General features: G+C 32.4%; 3 protein-coding genes and 1 long non-coding RNA gene across 4 annotated transcripts; 2 read left to right on the top strand and 2 right to left on the bottom strand.

The window, feature by feature from the left end:
- Positions 1 to 383: 383 nt before the first annotated feature.
- On the bottom strand, positions 384 to 2740 carry LOC122609746. The gene is made up of 2 exons (XM_043782692.1): positions 1918 to 2740; positions 384 to 1449 (listed from the first exon to the last, which is right to left on the bottom strand). The coding sequence occupies exons 1-2, from the start codon at positions 2738 to 2740 to the stop codon at positions 437 to 439; spliced, it is 1836 nt and encodes a 611-aa protein (XP_043638627.1). The 3' UTR covers positions 384 to 436.
- Positions 2741 to 10144: 7404 nt separating this feature from the next.
- On the top strand, positions 10145 to 11753 carry LOC122611343 (S-adenosylmethionine decarboxylase proenzyme-like). The gene is made up of 2 exons (XM_043784364.1): positions 10145 to 10238; positions 10354 to 11753. Exon 2 carries the CDS (start codon positions 10508 to 10510, stop codon positions 11579 to 11581), a length of 1074 nt encoding a protein of 357 aa, XP_043640299.1. The 5' UTR covers positions 10145 to 10238; positions 10354 to 10507; the 3' UTR covers positions 11582 to 11753.
- A 1610-nt stretch (positions 11754 to 13363) lies between these two features.
- Positions 13364 to 14292, top strand: LOC122580528 (stress-induced protein KIN2-like). The gene is made up of 3 exons (XM_043752803.1): positions 13364 to 13661; positions 13820 to 13888; positions 13990 to 14292. The coding sequence occupies exons 1-3, from the start codon at positions 13605 to 13607 to the stop codon at positions 14062 to 14064; spliced, it is 201 nt and encodes a 66-aa protein (XP_043608738.1). The 5' UTR covers positions 13364 to 13604; the 3' UTR covers positions 14065 to 14292.
- A 1694-nt stretch (positions 14293 to 15986) lies between these two features.
- On the bottom strand, positions 15987 to 18099 carry LOC122609868. The gene is made up of 3 exons (XR_006325408.1): positions 17927 to 18099; positions 17669 to 17740; positions 15987 to 16347 (listed from the first exon to the last, which is right to left on the bottom strand). It is a non-coding gene; the product is annotated as an uncharacterized LOC122609868 (long non-coding RNA).
- Positions 18100 to 19845: the final 1746 nt, after the last annotated feature.

Raw genomic sequence — 19845 nt, 5'->3', positions numbered from 1 at the left:
TGGCTAGGTGAACGACCAAAACAAGGAAAATGAGAGCAAAAGGCTTGTCTTGTATTTATAGGCATGGCCAAGGAAGGGGGGGGGGGGGTTTGTCAGACTAACGGAACGCCTGACAGTTTTAGTCCTTTTCGCTTACCGGACGAACACCGAAAGTCATAGAAATAATTTAACCATATTTTATGATATAATTTTGAATTACGAACAATACGACTAGTCACATGACCATATTTGACCCACGAAAGTATTTTAAATCTTTATTTAGGCATTTCTATTAGACAGCTCGTCTTTCTCAAACATTCGCACCAGGTCTTGAAAAGTCTAGAACACTAGTATACAATAAATATTACATGTCTTAATCATAATGTAATCCATAGAATCTCACGTCTTTAGACTTAGGTTTGACGGAAACTGACCTTATTCGAACGGAAAAGTATAGTCAGACGGTCGCTCGGGTGACGGTTATTACATTTATATTAACTAACTGATAAATGCCTCTATAACGGTATCGATGTTCAACTCTTTCAAACTCAATTATTAGCGGTGCACAAGTTGAATGAATTGATTGTACGCACTCATAACAATGGTGGAAACATCGTTGAGGATCGAATTCCTCCTCACAAACTTCACAATAGTATTCACCCTTATGATTTTCAACCGGGAAGTAACTCAAGCTTAGGGGGTGCTTGTCACACTTGTGCCTGATTTCACGTGGCAATAAAAGAGCACAATTAACGTGTATAAATACGTTACAAGTGTGACAAAGGAATGAAAATGGATCCCAATAACTTCCTTCCAAACATAGGCGACATTTGTTTGGGTGGTAGTGAACTTTTTCCTGAACCCTTGAGAGGACATGATTCGGATGAGCTTGGTGAGTTATTTTTTCTGGAATGAAACCACATTTAACGTCGATATGATAGTCGCATTGTACACAGCTATAGGCAAATCCATTACCCCACAAGTCACAAACACGACAATAGAAAATGGAGAAACGCTTATCAGGGACGTTTGGATGGAATTTGAGTGGATGTTGTGGGTGATCCGGATAATCTTTCAATTCCATAGGAACTCGAGTGCACCACTCATGAAGAACAAAGTTGCAGTTCTCGTCTTCATTGGCACACTTGTAAAATGGCATACTTGTGATCGGCCTGACACATCCATTGCATAATAGTTCAATCTTCGTCATTGGGTTATGACAAGATACAACATTATTGGTTCTTGAGGAGGATGGCTTTGAGATATCATTGCACTCTGATGTATGGACTAGAGTAAGGGAGTGTTGATGGAAATTGCGTAAGTTACTCTCACTTGTTGTTAACGACGTTCCATAGCTTCTTTTGTTTTTGAAAAATAGGTGTTTTAGTATGCTATAACTTTCATCGGGAAAGGGGAGATGAATGAGATCTGGATAACTGGAATTTTCATAATCTTTGATGAGATTCTTGCCTGGTAAACATTAATTGAAAATATATATATATAAATAATGTTTAAATTCAAAATATAATTAACCTTCGATCAAAGTTTAAATAAATAAAATCTAGTGACCAAATAAAAAAAGAGGTTTCCTTTAACACTACTTGTGTACCCACGTAAAGTGATGGTCGTGGCGGTGGGGTGATGGGTGACGACGACGACAAGGGGTGGTTGATCATTAGTAGTTAAAATGTGCTTTGACGACCTCTTTGTTAGCATACAATAAATGAATTTATCGTTTTCTGAAAATATTCCAAAGTACGTACATATAAATATTCATTAATTTTAATTTTAATACTTATTTTATCTCAACTATAAACTCATATTTTCACCGTTCTTTAAAATAAAATCGAATTTTATAAAATACCAAGTATAAACAACGATGTACACTCAACACAAGCTAGAATAATCCTAATTAAATTTATGTGAACCAAAATATACCGAAAGATGAGATGAAAGGCATGAATGACTCTTCTTTTGATGTTGTGCAATCCAGATGAGTATAATACCTGCATTTCTCGCATTTAAAAATCCATAGGTTCTCATTAGTGAAATACTTGTTACACACCCTGCACCTAGGGTAAAAGTTAGCTTCTTGATCTGGGAAGGAATAAGAAAGAATGAGGGGATGATTATGAAAGAAAATATTTTTTGTAGTATCTTGAATTTTTAATGTTTTTGGTAGGAACACACAGTCACTATGAATGCAAAAGTCGTAACAGGTGACACACAGATAAAAAGTTCCGTTATGTGTTTTTCCACAAGCATTACAGTTGGACGAGATTGGTTTAAGTATAGCTGCTAAAGGGTGCCCATGGCTAGGGTGGTAAATGAATGGATTTTCAGTTGATGCTATAACACAATTAGCATGAATTTGGAAATTACACTTGGAACACTTGAAACAGAATCCAGATCTATCATATCTTCGACATAAAACACAATAGCACGTGGTAACGAGATCATATGAGAGGGTAAGAGTATGATCAGGGTGTGATGTGTGTTTTAATGTTAGAGGAAGGTCTCCACAAAACTTATGGAGTGAATAGTCACATGAATGAGTTTTACACTTATAGTAATATCTATGAAACCAATTGATCTCTTTGTCACACCGATCACATTGGAAACATGGAAATGCTTTCTGTGTACTTAAATCGTCGTCGTCATCATCATTGCTGTCATCATCATAATCTTCTTCATAATGTGGAAAATTTGGTTGCAAATCTATGAGCCGGAGTGGATGCTCATGTTGAGTAATTGTAACCATTTTGATGTTTATCTTTACGAGGGAAGGCAGATTTAAAAGAGTGTTATGTGGTTTTGCTACTAATTATGACTACAGATTGTTTGTTTGGAAAGAAAGTGTGTAAAAATTTGATAGAAAAATTATAACGGAGCTTAAAATTTGTATGGTGAGATTATTTCTTAAGTGCTTTACAAGGTTTGAGTATACCTATAGAATAAGGGATAAGTATTCTGGAATGTAACAAACTTTGAACGAATGTCTATAATAGGAAATAACTAAAGTTGTGTGTATTGTATGTAAACAACTTTAAAAAATGTTTATTGTATGTAAGAAAACATATGTGGCAACCATATAGAGGTGCCACTTATATGATTTTAATTGGTTGAATACATTTTCTTACATACAATAAACATTATTTTCGAGTTGTTTACATACAATACACATAACTTTAGTTATTTCCTACTATAGACATTCGTTCAAAGTTTGTTACATTCCAAAATACTCATCCCATAGAATAAAGCAAATTTAAAATCACAAAGTGAAACATACTAAACTTGAGAAATTAGAAAAGAACATCAACTATCTACGTTGTTAGGGATTTAAGTACACAACGAGATAGTAAGTAACTGCTCAGTGCCGTCTTCTGCGGGTTTTGAGCCCCAATACCTCGACGGTGTATGAGGAGGTTAAGATGTAGGCAGACCTTACCTCTACCTAAGTAGAGAGGGTGCTTCCAGTTTCTACCTAAATGGTAGAAAAGACCCTACAACCTTTGCATGGGATGAGGATCGAACCCATGACTTTTGCCTCCAGAGGCAAGGGTGTTTACCTGATCCAACCATGCTGCTTTGAGTACACAACGAGATGTTAGTTCTAAAAAACGAACAAACTGAAGGTTACTCAACAATGTTTTCACGACCTGGATGTCGAATCGCTTACTGGTCCACCGGTTGAAGAGCCGGATAACGTTATTAATATAATATAAAACTATACAGAAAAAACACTGAGAAAATATAAATAAGTACTGTGATTAGTATTTCTTGATTTCTTCCCATGCAATGCATTTACGAAAAGTTAAAGTAATTCTAGAAATTTAACAGAACTACTTAATTAGAATTTTGGTTGTCATAAAAGTGACCTTTGTAAAATAACCCTGTGAGGGTATGCAATATGAATATATCATTGTATAGAGAGAAGGCAATAGAAGAACTGTCCGATGATCTTACAAATACATGTCAAAGATAACTTTTCAAATAATGATCCAGTAAACCTTAACATACCTTATCTTTTGTATATTTATTTAAATATCTCTAGCTAATATACCTATAATATCCTTAATGAAATTATTGACAAAATACACCCTCAACCTATAACATAATTACAAATCTTCTTTTACATCAATTACTTTTACATAAACACTACACTCCTACCACCCCACCACCATTGTCGCCGCCACCACCGCCTTTGTCACCACGTTGCACAGGTACCCCTTAAGTGAGTAACAATGAGATTTGTAGTTGTTACATTATTCATCTCAATAATCTCTTCTTTTTCTTACAAAACTTATCACATGCTTCTCGAAATCCTGTTAGGGTCTAAATAAAAAAATCATGACTTAATCAAAAATATTTAATTCATTAAGTCATTAAAAGTGTTTGTTTTTCTGACTTAATAAACAAATAAATAATCATATTGGTTTAATCCATATAGACGTTATATTTATTCAGTTACTTTATTAATTCAGTTACTTAATGATTAACAAAACAAATATGCCTGTTCCATAGTCAATCAACATAAATCCAGCTATAATCCTATTCAAGCACTTTTTCCTAATCATAAGAATAATTGATTTGGCTCCCGTCGAGCCTTAAGGGTGGACGGAGTGGTTGGGTGGTGAGCACAATAGGGAGAGCCATCCCCGGGTTGGTCTCCACTTTGTGAACGTTATATTCGACCGTTGGTTATGTTTTTTTTTTTTTTTTTTTAACTAGCCTGGCATTTCCGTGATATATATACACAAAATCTACCAATAAACTAAAACATGATTATAACATTCATTGACCAACACATGGCGGTGTATTTAAGTGATACATGTTCTTTTAGTCTAAATTAAATAAGTTTTAATTTTTAGTTACCTTAAATAATTAAAATTATTTTTGTAAATCATTACGATCTCTAATTATTAAATCAAAAAGGTACAACCAATATGAATTTGTATAGAAGTAGAATTGTTAACTTATCTATTAAATAAAGTTACAACCAATATGAATTTGCTTAGAATTAGAATTGTAAAATATTTAGATCTCCATATCATTGGTGTTAAGTAAATCACAATTGAGAATTTTAGACAGCATATCATAGAACGAATTATATTTTGATCATATTAATAGCTTTTATATGTATTTTGTTTTAGTTTTTCATGTGAAAATTTATATTGTAATAAGTTATTAATACAAAAGACATTATAATCTTATTTGATTGATCGTTTTCTTATTAATAATTAAATTTTCTATTTCTTTTTCAATTCTTCAACTCATATTTACTTATATTTCTTATAATAATAAGTTATTAACATGAAAATTTCAAAATTTTGAGTTTAAGATCCGAAATTACAAGGGTATTTGTGGTCATCCACTATATTTACAAGTTTCGATTTTGATGTAATTCTAAAAATTTAAGGTAAATTCAACACTCTAACTAAATATATATATATATCATTACTGTTTATTATAATTTAGCTTCGATAATCAGTTTATTTTAACCATAATTTATTTCATACTCACGAATCATGTATGAGGCATATTCGAATTTACTTATGATATAATTTATATAGCTACCGTATATCATATGGGTATTAGGACTAGTATATATATATATATATATATATATAAAGTTTCAGGTGATGGTGCCTTGAGGAATATGGAGTCACGCAGCCCAAGATTCCCAAAAGGATAAGTTTATGTATTTACATTTTACACCCTAAGGTTTTAAACTATTTATTAAATTTAGCTAAAAGTTTTTTCTTTTGTTTTGTATAAGTTATTAAAAAAAATTGAATAAATTATTATTATCATTATTATCATTATCATTATTTTTATTTGTAGTATTATAAGTTTATGACTATTTTAAAGTTATTTATTGTGTTGTTGTTTCGTTTTAGATTGTAGTTTCATGTTTTATTTTGTTAAATTAATTTAATATTATATTAGTTTTAATTTATTAAATAAAAGTTTTAATTATTTGTTGATAAAAAATAAATTAAATAAAAAAGGGTGGGGAGGGGCGAGGAGGGACGGGAAGCACTCCGTGCATTTAGGGAGTAGACGGGGAGGAGAGGGAATGGGCGGTGAAGCTCTCCCTCAGCCTAATAAGTAGGCGGGGATAACAAGTTAACGAGTGTTTTGCTTATTTTTTTTGGTAAATTTTGACTTTGACTAACCCAATGAATCATAATTCCCTTGCAACTATTTTAGTTGCAGCAATTTGTTATACAAGAGAATTCATATTCAATCAAGATAGACGTAAAGCATTGGTCTATAAAGAAATTACTCGTTTTGACCGTTATCCAACCTAATCATTTGGCCACTTTTACTTAGTTATAGTAAATTGGTTTTCGACTACAAGAAATTTTTAGCAAGTCTTTGATTTTTTTTTTTTCTTTTCTTTTTTTTTTTCATTATTATCCTTACTTTATTTTTAGTTTATCATTGATATGAAATGATTTTATTATACTCTAAATAAACAAAAAAATTATGAACAATCATAACTTACATTTTAAAAGTTATTTAAATACGGGCCTATTTTAATATAGAACAGGTCTTTTAAAACCATGAAACGGCCGTGATAAAGACTCTAGCTTATTGGCACAATGGCACTTACAATGATATGAGATATTGTCCTATTAGTCTATTACGTGGCTTGCTATGGATATATCTTCTTCAGCATATAGGTAGATATAGGTTCAATGTATCCACGCATATATTACGAGTATTGAGTATAATTTTAACAAGCACCAATAGAAAACATAAAATGAAGAAATTCAATTTTGCTAATTTTGTGTGTGCGCAAAAACATAAAATGGATGCATCTTTGTTTCGTTGAAATTTGAAAGTACAAGCTTCTTTCTTATGCAAGCTAGAGATTGAAATAGTATTCCGACTTGTTTATAATTTTCGATTATTTTTAATACTCAATACGAATTATAGAGAGATAATTAAGATTCATTCATATCATGTGTATATAATTGGACTTAGCTTTACCAAGTATATACTTGAGAGAAAAAAATTCTTGAATTGTTCGTTTAGAGACAAGAAAAAAAAGCAAGCAATAGAATATTATCATGATAAAATCCAAAACACTTTGTCAAAAGAGTAAGGTAACTATGACGTTACATAATATCGTTGATTAATTCATGGCCACAAAAATTGCATGTTTGACAGATAAATAAAATTCCTTAATAGGGTGGGTGGTTCAAAAAGTGTCATACCCATAATGCTAATGCTAAGGCAAGAATATGATTCGAAACTCTATTATTTTGGAGATAGATCTTGAAATTTTTTTTTTTAGCTTTACACAAAATTAAATTCTTAAAAAAAGTATGATTACCTTTACACATAAATGATAAATCCACAATATGATAGGTACAATTTTTTTTTCCCCACATTTTTTAGTTTAATTTATTAATTTTGTAGAATTCCATAATTGAATGCTGAAATATGTTATTTTTCTTTTTAACACCAAACAAATCTACATTATTCATATTCTATTTAACTAGACTTATACTCACGCAATGCGGCGGCAGTGAGAGTAGTGAGGGGTGGTGGTGACGGTGGTGGAGACGGCAGTGGTGACAGTGATGGGGCGATGATGACGGTAAATATAAAAGTAATTGATATTAAAGATGGTATTTTAAATTGAGATCTATCTTCTATGTTACTTATTTCATTAAAGGTATTATAAGTATATTAAATGAAGAAGTTTATATTAGTGAATAAAAAATGTATTTTTAATTTTTAAAAGACAGAAAGTTTAAAGAAAAAAAGAAGGATCAAAATTTATACCTTAGTCTTCTCCCCAACTTATGTGTCAGCAAAACAAAAATAAGTAGAAACAGATTCATGTTTAAAATACGAAATTATTTTTCTTTATAGTTTTGGCTATGTATGAGCAAAAGTCGAAAGACCGGCCACACTCTAAATTCAAGTTGCCTAAACCGATTCAGAAGTGAAGTTTTCAATATTTTGGTATTTAAATTACAAATCATGAAATCTCATAGTAACTTACGAAAACTATAATGTTGTGGCTATTTATGTATATTTTGTTAACTAATAAATCTTATTACTATATAAAATAATTACCTTTTGGTTTCTTGTTAGAAAATAACAAAAATAGTTCTCAAATAGATGAATTTAACAGCCAAATAGACGGTCATCAATCTTACGTATCGTACAAGTAAGATTTTGAAAAATTTAGGTATAAGAATTTAAAAAATTGTACCAAAATGGTCATGGAGTATACTTCAGGTACAATTCATGTAATCTATTCTATAAAATATTAAACAAAAGCTCAAGATTTAGAATGGTTTTTAATATATTAAAAATTACTAATAAATAGTGATAGGGAATTTATAGTTTTTCATTCTTATGGGGGATAGAATTACATCCTCATGACCTGTTTTAAACCCCAGTCAACAAGTAGATTCCGTGATCAAATCAGACTCCGGTATCAGATTCTCAATTAGATCCAAGGATTAAAAGATGCTCCCTTGTTGGTTAGTAGCGTAATTTATACGTGGTTTACACGGTTACTTGTTGGGCCAGGCCGAGTTGGGCTGGGCGTTATATATTTTTCCACGTACTATATATACAATTCCCAGACCCTTTTCCACAAATCATTATACAAAAATAAAATTCTCAAAATCAATTGCGTGCTTTCTTCCTTCTTTTTATCAAATTACCTTTTCGTTCAATCTATCAATTAACCCAATCTACAATCCTATTAATTAACCCATTTTTATTTCTCTGAATTTTTATTCATAACCAATCGGTACGTTACTCAATTCTTTAAAATTTTTTTGATGTTTTTATTATATTATTTCTAGGGTTTATATATGTTCATCTGTGATTTTTTATTTTAAGAATATTATTACGAGTAATTGATTATCATCCTGATTGTGGATTCATATGTTATTTTCTGTTTTCTTATTTTTAATTAAACTTATCTATCTAGGTTTAGTTTTTAATTTTTAATTGACTATTTATGTTTCTGATCATTTAAATTTACAATGTTATTATAGATGATATATATTTGTAAAGAAAATACGTTGTATATATATATATGTATATATTATATCTACATTGTTTTGGATAATTTACTCTTATTTGCTGATATATTTGATTATGAAGAAGCAGTATTATGCATAATAATAAATTAATAATACATGTGGTTATTGTTGGTTTATATATATATATATGTGTATATATATATATATTAATGTTTATGTGTAGATTTGCATTGTTCTTTTAGAATTGTTTGGTTTTAAACTGTATGCTACCAGGTGTTAACATACCGTTGATTTTTACATCGATTTTGATATTTGGATTAAAAGAGTCATTCATACTTTTATTGTTATTATAAAAGGTTTATATTAGCTAAAGTTATACTTATAGTTTAAGAATTTGTTAGTTATGTAGATTCTTTTAAGCTAAATTGTATTGTAAAGTCTAGCTCAATACGATACATTTCAATGCAAATATTATTAGTTTGGAATAATTGTATAAGAACTTGGATTATTTTTACAAGTTGGTCTCTTTTTTGAGAGTTAACAGTTACGTAAAGAACTTGTCGAATGAAAGTATTGTTTACGTTTGATATGTTAAAGGAATTTTGAAATATACCAAGTAAGTTTATAGTTAAACTATATGGGTCATGTATTAACGTATGTGTTGTTCTATAAAAGGTTTGTCAAAAACAAATTATTAAACCTTGTAAAATGTTTAATCATTAAAAGTATTTGAATGATAGTTATAATGGTTATTTGTGATAGCAACATAATGTTTTTTGTTGGTTTTGTTTTTAACCATCTAACTTTTAAAAAAATATTTTTTAACTATCTACAAAGCTGTGTGAGATGTAACAGCGAGCGGCTAAGCCAGTAGCATGTTATAAAACAACAATTTTTATAATTGGCCGATCATCTGAAACATAATACAGTAACATGCTTAAAGAGAAGTACATACATAAGTGCTCGTTTTTTTGGATTTTGAATGCTACCTTTTATATGTTACTTCTATCTTATGTTGAATTTATGCATTATCCAGTGACATATATCTGGTTCTTACACGGTTTCCACTGTATATATGCAGGACAATTGAATGATCTAATGGAATCGAAAGCCGGCAAGAAGAAGTCTAGTAGTAGTAGTAAATCCTTGTTCTACGAAGCTCCCCTCGGCTACGGAATTGAAGACGTGCGACCAAACGGTGGAATTAAGAAATTCAAATCTGCTGCTTACTCCAACGTAAGATTCTCTTATAGTATTATCTGTTTATATGCATACATTTCATTTGATTATCACTAGACTATATCTCAATGATTCTATACTAACTAGCTTCTTTTTTTAATTATTTTAACAGTGTGCTCGCAAACCATCCTGAGTTCTGATCCATACTGCATAACCCGTAGATAGTAGTTATTCATTCAATCGTGTTTTTTTTATTCTACCAAACCTTTCTTTGTCTTCTCACGTCTCATATTCCACCTTATAATTTCTGCAACACTCTTTTATAAATGACGGTCGAAGTCATGTCTGCTATTGGCTTTGAAGGCTATGAAAAGAGACTTGAAATTACTTTTTCTGAACCTGGTTTCTTTGCTGACCCTGGAGGCAAGGGCCTCCGTTCTCTGACTAAGGAACAACTGGATGTAATTCTGACACCGGCTCAGTGCACCATTGTTTCTTCTCTATCAAATGAGTTATTAGACTCTTACGTTCTTTCGGAATCAAGCCTCTTTGTTTACCCATATAAGATTATCATCAAGACTTGTGGCACCACAAAGCTGCTCCTTTCGATCCCACCTATACTTGAGTTATCTTCCGAACTCTCCCTTGCTGTCAAATCTGTAAGGTATACTCGTGGAAATTTTATCTTTCCAGGAGCACAGCCGTTTCCACACCGTAGCTTCATCGAAGAAGTGGCGGTCCTTGATAGTTACTTCGGGAAGCTTGGTTCTGGCAGCAAAGCCTATGTCATGGGAGGTGTTGACCAAAGCCAACGATGGCACGTCTATTCTGTTTCAGCAGAATCCACTGATCCGCCCATTTACACACTTGAAATGTGTATGACGGGTTTGGAAAAGAAGAGCGCTGCCGTGTTTTTCAAGACTCAATCTAGCTCTGCAGCTGAAATGACTGAAGTTTCTGGTATCCGAAAGATTCTACCCGAGTCCCAAATTTGTGATTTTGACTTTGACCCGTGTGGGTACTCGATGAACGCCATTGAAGAGGGTGCTATTTCAACTATCCATGTAACACCTGAAGATGGTTTTAGCTATGCTAGCTTTGAAGCTGTGGGTTATGCCTTAGAATCGTCCACCGAGCTAACCCATTTGATTGAAAGGGTATTGGCTTGCTTCCAGCCCCGTGAGTTTACTGTATCGTTGCATGGAAATGACTTAAAAGATCATCAAAATCTGAATGTGGAAGCATATACTGTGAAAGAAAGAAGCTTTGAAGATCTGGGTGAAGGTGGTTCAATGGTGTATTATGGATTCTCTAAGGGAGATAGCTGCTGTGGCTCTCCCAGGTCCACTCTGCATGGCTGTTGGAGTGAGCACGAAGACGAAGAAGTGGCGAAGAAATAAGGCTTGACTAATCAAGATTTACTGCTTAATAATGTTGCTTATGTTTAAGTTTATGTTGTTGAGGGCTTGGTGTTCCTATTGTTCCTTGCCCATTTAGTACTTGTTGCTTTTGGTTATTATGTGTTATGGACATCATTTGCAGTATCAATAAAACCTTGTGGCATGTTTTATATTTGATATATGTGAATATTTTGTTGCTGTTTGTTTTGGTTGTAAGTTTGATGCTGTCTACATTTATCATTATTTACGTAATTGCATGTATCTCCTAATGGTTTCAACATGAAGTTGCAATATTGTATATATGCAATGGTAACAAATATACTGTACAGTCATGAAGAATTTACTATCAAGGTTTTGAACAAGACTTGATGGCCTAATTCTTGCATAGTCTAGCTAGCCGTCTAGTCTTTGCCTTTTGGTTCCAGATGCTCTCACGTTTGAATTTCTCAAACTGCAGTTGTCATGTCGTAGAATTAAAGTTATTCACTGTTTAAGGCCATCCGGACTAAGGCGTTATTTTACCTTTTTTATTCTACAAGAAGCCCTATAAACCTCCAAGAAGCCTTGTACATTGCCCCAAGGGGCTTTATTGATAAAAAAAATACTCCAGGCGCGGATTACAAGACGCTTCAAAAAAAAGAAACGTTGTGCGAACGGCTATAGATTCCAAAAGGCTACTATGTTTTTTAATTTTTTTTTTCACTTTAACCCCTCCTATTTCCTATATATACACATATTTAATATTTCACAACCATATTTTCACAACTATCTATCGATCTTTCTTTCTTACAAATTTTTATACAATTTACACACAATTATTCACCTTATCTTTCATCTATGGATCCCAATGATATTTCTTCCTCATCTTCATCATCGTCATCTTCTTTTAATTCTATAGGCTCCGACGAATATGATGATGTCGTCGAAAGTGCGGTAGTTTTAGCCATTAACTTAGTTAGACAGTTTGTGTGCAGAAGTTCAATGTCAATGATCCATTTGTTGTTGCATTGACTTTATATTGTGAAATGGCTTACAACCTTGTAATAACCAATTCGTTCAATGGGTATCGCAATAAAACTAGTTTAGTGAATATTTTGGACATTCTCAATTTTAAAGATTTTTTTTGCAAATGTAAAAACTAAAGGTAAAGAATTGTAAAAAACAAAGTTTTATTAAACAAAACATAAAACAAAAAAATAAAAAATACAAGTTTGGCCCACTAGAAGGGCTTCCTCATAAAGCCTTGCTCCAAGATAAAATAAAAAGAAGCCCCTTGATGAGTGGATTGCCACTTGTTAAGAGATGCTCCTATGAAAAGCTTCCTCATAAAGCCTTGCTCCCATTAGCCTAAGGAAGATAACAATTGAAGACTTGAAGTACAATCTGGAATACAAACTGGCTTAAAATCTGTAATTCTAAATCTCTATATGTAGTGTGTTTTCAGAATAAGGACAAATTATAAAAAAATTTGTCAGCGTTACATCCAACTTTTGACCCCTTACATGCGTCACTAACCAATCACTAACACGATGCAAAACGCCATATGTCCCTTCAAAAATGTCTCTATCCTCTTTCTTATTTGGTAGATAACTTGATATAATTCTCAAATATTTCAATTTTATCCCCCTAATTTGGTATTAATTGTTTACTAGAAAGTAGAAACGCGGTACCTGTTAATTCTTGGGCGATGCAAGCAATAAGTAATTAACAATATCAAAGTTTTCAGAAAACGGGACAGAAAAAATTAAAGAGTGGTTCATGTGTAAAAGTAGTGTTTTGTGGTTCAATCTATAATTGGTAAAACAAAAAGGAGACACATAAGATTATACAAGTGTTAACTTCTCCTTGTGTTTCTCCAACATAGATGGTTTTCCTTGTTCAAGCACCAGAAAAACTTGGAGAAATTCATGTAAAACAAGTGTTTACATGCCATATATAATCCCATCTTCCCCTCGTAGCGTTTCCTCAAAACAATCTGTTTGTGTCAACACATTGCAATCAAACCAATCTCAGAACAAGAATCATGAATAACAGCCAAAGCGCAAGCTACAACGCTGGCCAAGCCAAGGGCCAAGCCGAGGTTGCTAATCTTTCTACTTTCCTTTTAACTTTTCATTATGATTTTCGTCTATTTGGTTTATTTTGGGCCCGTTCTTTGCTCAGCGTGTCAAAATTAAATTAAAAATATACTGATTAATATGAATATATATTGTTTGGTCTTTGTTCTCTTGTTTTTAGGAGAAGAGCAACCAGCTGATGGACAAAGCTAGCCAAGCAGCCGCGTCTGCTCAGGAAACAGCCCAACAGGTCCCAAGATTTATTTTGTTTTCGCAAATCTGATTTCCAGTATATCAAATGTAGCATTCTTGGATACCAGTTTGTTAAACTCGACTTTAAAAATGTTGCAGGCTGGCCAACAGATCAAGGCAGGTGCACAAGGAGTTGCGGATGCAGCCAAAGATGCAACTGGCATGAACAAATGAACCTCAAGGGATCATTTTATCAACCATCATAACTATCTCTTCAACTAATATACCCCACTTTTAATTTTACAATTTTTTTTTCTTTTTTTGTAATTATATATATAATTTTCTTCTCATACCTGTCGAACAAAAAGGAGAATCTTGATGTACTTGATCGGCTCTTGCGTTTGTTCTAATAAATTCTAGTATTGAGGTGATCATATATCACCCGTGCTGCTATTTTCTGTATACGTTTGTATCATTGTGCATTATTTGATATACCCGTCCGAAATCATTTGGTGGATTGATGGATGGGGATGAAATAGACATATCCATGAGCAAACAGCAACTAAAAGTGACTAATTAAACATGTCCATCTTTCTTGTATATATACACCACCATAGACGGAGGGAGAGGGGGGGGGGGGGGGGGGGGGCTAGGGGGTGTTTGGTCCCTGCCAACAGCCATGATTTTTACCGGAAGTTACATGTTATGGCGGAAAGAATGGTGGGTTCACAAGTGCTAAACCACCCCCAACACTAATATGCTCAAAGTGGTGGTGAAAACGCTGGAAAAGATGATTTGTTTCTTTTTTTTCTTTTTAGTTGTTGGACAATACTTCTATAAAAAAAAAAGAGATTTGAAGGTTTGATGGATATCGTTTGCAGGTTCCTAACGAGGAAGAAGACATTATTTGCAAGATTTGATAATATATATTTAATATTATATTTCATTTAGCCCCTAAACTATCACATGTTTTATAAAATAGTTATTTTAGTCTTGAAAAGTTTTCTTTTAAACCTTGGACATAATAAACTGATGTACTGTTATGAATTTTATAATAAATGTGTTTTATTTTCTAATTTAACATGATATATTTAATAATTTAACATAATCTTTGGCTACTACAATAATAAGACGGTATTTAAATATTTTATATATATTCGAATGTTTTCATATAAAAAAAAATGGTTATTGTTATTCGGATTTTAGACAATTGAACCAGCTCTTAACCTTCAACAATTAATTCTTTTAATTAAGTTAAATTTGCGGATAAAGGAGCCTTATTTTAAACCCTTGGGTTGTTTGTTTATAAATATTTGATAAAGGCATATTCTAGTTATCTCGCTTAGGGCCTTAGATAAACTCAAGACCGACCCTGTATCTTTCGTCACCCGGCCCCCGTGAATAACAAATCCTGGCTCCGTCCCTGTACGCCACTCGATTTCTTGTTAGGTTTGTTCGTGGGAATATAGACAAGATACAATGTTACTCGTACAACGATTCATATGACAACATTTTAATCAACTTGTGATCTTTATATGATTAAATCCAGACAAACATGGTCAGATGGTACATGCATGTTTTTCTTTTACAATGACATTAAACTAGTTAAGAGTTAAGGTTAAGATTTTGTTTTCATATTTAATACATCAAATCTATATACTATTCTTTAGGAAAATTAGGAAAAGGGTACTTGACCCGTCTCAGAAATCCATAGTTAACTGAAAATTCGTAACACTCAAGTAAAATGACTAATTTTTTTTCTCAAAACAAGCAAGTAATCAAACTATTTTATTAATTACTCGTAGTAAATTCTCAAATCGGTTAAATAGAATGTCCTGCGGTTTAGCTAATATATCTTGGTTAAACCAACCCATATAAACTCCTATTGCTCGTTTCTTAACAGACAGACACTAAAGATGAAAAAGAAAACGCACTTTAGTACCAATTTGTGTATGTGGACTACTTTAGTACATCAACATCTAGGAATTCATATATCAAAAGAACATTCGGAAATGCAGTTTGCATTCTTTTCCTTCTTTTTGGACACAAAATTATGTTAAACACCAATGTTTGATCCTATAAATAGGATATAAAAAAGAAAGAAAAGAAGAGCTTATTTTATGTATAAATAGGATAGGTGTTTATTTGTGGCCTGAATCAACACGACATATGGGCAGGAATTCGTAAAAAAGGTTGCTTGTATGTCTAACGGTTGACTCGTCTAGTCGTCTTTTCTCAATTCTTCTCAATGCTCTTACGTCCGTAAATAGTGTGACCACAATCATACTCACATTAACCTACTCACTCACCCACAAACAAAACTATTGACCGCAGAACAAACAGTATAAAGGATGTACATTTTCATTCAAAAACAAACGGCAGAGTAGATTTCATTTTACGACAGATATATCTTCCACACTTGAGTCACCTTTAAAGGTTGCATTAATTGAAGCCTTAGCTCGAAGCTCCTATCTTTAAACTCATCAATTTATCAACAAGGCCTTGCACACGATCCACCTGGAGCAATTTCAGGTTAAAAAGTAATGAGATAAAATAAAAAAAAAACTATGCCTTATTAGATTATTAAACCATATGCAAAGGAATGATCAAAAGGCTAAGATAGCTACTAGAGTAATTCGACATAGTGTTAATAACTTAATATTTAGTTATAAATGGTTCAAGTTTCAACGTTATACAATATTATATATTTGTTTCATTATATTCTTTACCCTCTTATATAGCTGATTAATATTCTTGGTCAAATACTTGATTATCTGATTATCATAACTTTATATGAGAGCACATTTAAACAACATATTCTGATACATGTCTTCTTATTGTGGAGGGATTAGTTTCCTGAGATGTAACTATCTTTGACTGAATGTCTATCGTAGGAAAAAACTAAAGTTATGTATATTGTATGTAAGCAACTTGAAAAAATGTTTATGTATGTAAGAAAACATACGTGACAACCATCTACAGGTGCCACTTGTCAGATTTTAATTGGTTGAAACGAAATTCTTACATTCAATAAACATTATTTCAAAGTTGTTTACATACAATACACACAACTTTAGTTATTTCCTACTATAAACATTCATTCAAAATTTCTTACATTCGAGGAAATTAATCCCTATTGTGGATCATATACTAGGTATTTCATACCTATGAAATCTATATTTAAACACCCATGGCTGTCTGAAACTTTATAAAAAAGGTAATTAGATGATCTGATCCCATGTACCATTTGGTACCCACTAATCCCCAGTAAGGCTAGTATCCAAGTAATTCTCAACAACTTAATAATCCACTGATTATCTCAAGTTTACCTTTGTCTGAAATCTTATAACCCGCTTCTATAAACTAACAGTTGTGTTGGTTTAAGAAAAAAAGTTTAGAAACTTGTCATGCTCGACAGTTGACACTTAACTTTCAAAGTGTTTATGCAAAGTGTGGCGTTTCTTTTGTATTTTTGCATTATTGATGGTTTCAAAAGTTAATCATATTGTTTTTAGCCTGATTATTGCCAGGTTTTGATTCTTTCTTCCTTATTTATTTATTTTTTTTATTAAAGGTGGCGAGTTTAGATGAAGCATATCATTCCTTAATTAATCGTTAGGCTCTCTAGTCAGATAGCGAAATTGAATGAAATCGATGCTCAGGGAGATGGGAGAAGACAAATAGAGTTGGAGGTTAGTTTCGGCAATTGAGTTGATAGCTAACAGATACGAAGTTACCAAAAAGCATGTAATGTTTATAAAAAACAATTCACAGCAAGCATAGGCATAGTATCCCTTGAATTAAAATATTATTGTGTAACTATGGATAAAACACTTACCATATATATGTTGAAGTATCGATAAGCTTAATTAAGAAGCTCTTTGAAATCAACCACAAATCTCTTTGGAGCCTACAGCCACCAAACAACATAAACTAAGACGCAAAACACTGGCAAAATAAAAGCATCGTGATCTAAACCCCTTTATGCAAAAACGAGTCAACTATAATTAACCAACAATAGGTCAAACTGCTAAACTTATAAACTTGATATTCAAAATAAAAATAACTAAACAGATAATATGAAGAGAAAAGTTACACGGTGGAGATAAGTGTCAGCAGAATCTGGCATATCATAGTTGATGATCGACAATGTTTACTCCAAAAGAGTCAATCGATCACAACGTGATTTACATATGTTGCCACCAAAATTCTCTTGTGCCCCTCCTTTTTGGCGCGCCAGCCTGCAAACTCGGGCCAATTAGATTTAAGCAATCATCATATATCATACCCATAAAAAGAGGTAGCACGCTTCTCGATATAAATATTTGTGGGGATAATGGCACCAAAGTGTAACCAAGTATGATGTAGTGATCTATTAGATTAGCTATGTTATGTAAAAATAAGCAGACAACACTACATATCTTTTTTATATATAAAGCTAAAGTCCAATTCTAAAATTTAGCTAAAAAAAAGCTTAGTTGTCACATCTAAAATCCTTTCATTCTTTAATTTATTTTAAATAATTTTAATTATGATGTCATAAATTTAGATATAACAAAAACAAACAATGGTTTGTTACAATCGGCCAAAAAACATTTTACATTTCATAACGCAAGCTCAACAATTTTATGTACGTTAATAACAACGCATATAATTGTCATTAGCAAGACCGGTAATATTAAATTAATTTGTTTAATTGGAAATCCTTCAATAAACAAATTTGAGTATTTATTTTTGATTCATAATTAACTAATAGCTCGCATCAAAATTACCTAACTAATGAAGTAGATATAGTAAAAGAAAAAAAATTGCATTGGTTGATAATTCATTAAAATGTAAAAACTTTATTAATTACAACACAAACAAAATAAAACATAGTATAAGAAGTAGAAAAGTGTTAATTTTTTCTGTTATATATCACATTTTGAAATTATTATTAGTATCGTTTTCTATTTTGAACTTTTTTTTTGTGTGTTTTTTATATTGGAATAAACTTAATTTATATGTTATTATAAATGTATGCGTATTACACCGTTAACTATGTTGTCAAATTTCCATATTTTTCATTTACATCATAATTTCTATAACTATAACAAGTTATCATAATATTATCCGGGTATTACCCGGGTGCTTAAGCTAGTATACTAAATATACCTATATGACTATATATAAACAATATATATAATAATAATTAATGATCCTCACCTGAGAAATAGTCAACCGGCCTTTCCCTTATCATGCAACCAGCAATATACACATCCACCATATCTTTTTTTTTTGAAATTTGAATTTTATTCACCAAAAGACCACCCACCAAATGAGTGGGAAGGTCACCAAATATGTACACATTTATACAATGTCAAAACAACACCATTTGTGCCAAGTAATCACATCCTTTTTCTTCCTAACTTTATACCATAAGAAGCTAATATCTTTGATGTCCTGTACAATCTTCTTAATGCTTGGTTTTTCTTTGTTGAACACAGTGTCATTCCTAGTCTTCCAAAGAATCCAGCAGGTTATGGACACAATTCCTTTAAAGGTCGACCTCCTTTCCTTGCAAAAACCAGCCGTCTTATGAAGATCAAAGATGTCTTTAACGTCGAACAAGAACACCGGTGGCGACTTGCACCACACCCCTACATGATACCAGACGTCCATGGCCACCCTGCACGAACAGAAAAGATGTTCCACGGTCTCTTCTCCGTTGTTGCATAAGCCACACATCAACGAGCCGAAGTTGCAGTTGCGAATCTTTAGAGCCATGTGAGTGGGAAGACGATCCAACCTGACCCTCCACATGAAAATGTTGCATTTTTTTGCTACACACTTGGACCACTTGAACACAAAGTTGTTATTGGTGTTCTGCTCGCTTCTAATGATACCTTTAACCGTCTTCACTGAAAACTCGGATTTCTTTTCCCCGTTCCAAACCCATCTATCTTTTTGGTCTTTGAGAGAGATACCCTCGAGAAGTATCCTGATCTTGTGTAGTTTTTCTTTGGCCCCGTCTTC

This window comes from Erigeron canadensis, chromosome 8 (genome assembly GCF_010389155.1).
Source record: "Erigeron canadensis isolate Cc75 chromosome 8, C_canadensis_v1, whole genome shotgun sequence".
In the NCBI taxonomy this organism is placed as follows: Eukaryota; Viridiplantae; Streptophyta; class Magnoliopsida; order Asterales; family Asteraceae; genus Erigeron; species Erigeron canadensis.
This window is presented reverse-complemented; position numbering and strand designations above follow the sequence as displayed.

Excerpts from the sequence above, each read along its gene's own strand:
- LOC122609746 (XM_043782692.1), bottom strand. The coding sequence starts at position 2,740 with ATGGTTACAATTACTCAACATGAGCATCCACTCCGGCTCATAGATTTG. Across the intron at positions 1,450-1,917 it reads GCCTTTCATCTCATCTTTCG|GCAAGAATCTCATCAAAGAT; the intron begins GTATATTTTGGT and ends AATGTTTACCAG.
- LOC122611343 (XM_043784364.1), top strand. The coding sequence starts at position 10,508 with ATGACGGTCGAAGTCATGTCTGCTATTGGCTTTGAAGGCTATGAAAAG.
- LOC122580528 (XM_043752803.1), top strand. The coding sequence starts at position 13,605 with ATGAATAACAGCCAAAGCGCAAGCTACAACGCTGGCCAAGCCAAGGGC. Across the intron at positions 13,662-13,819 it reads AAGCCAAGGGCCAAGCCGAG|GAGAAGAGCAACCAGCTGAT; the intron begins GTTGCTAATCTT and ends TCTTGTTTTTAG. Across the intron at positions 13,889-13,989 it reads CTCAGGAAACAGCCCAACAG|GCTGGCCAACAGATCAAGGC; the intron begins GTCCCAAGATTT and ends AAAATGTTGCAG.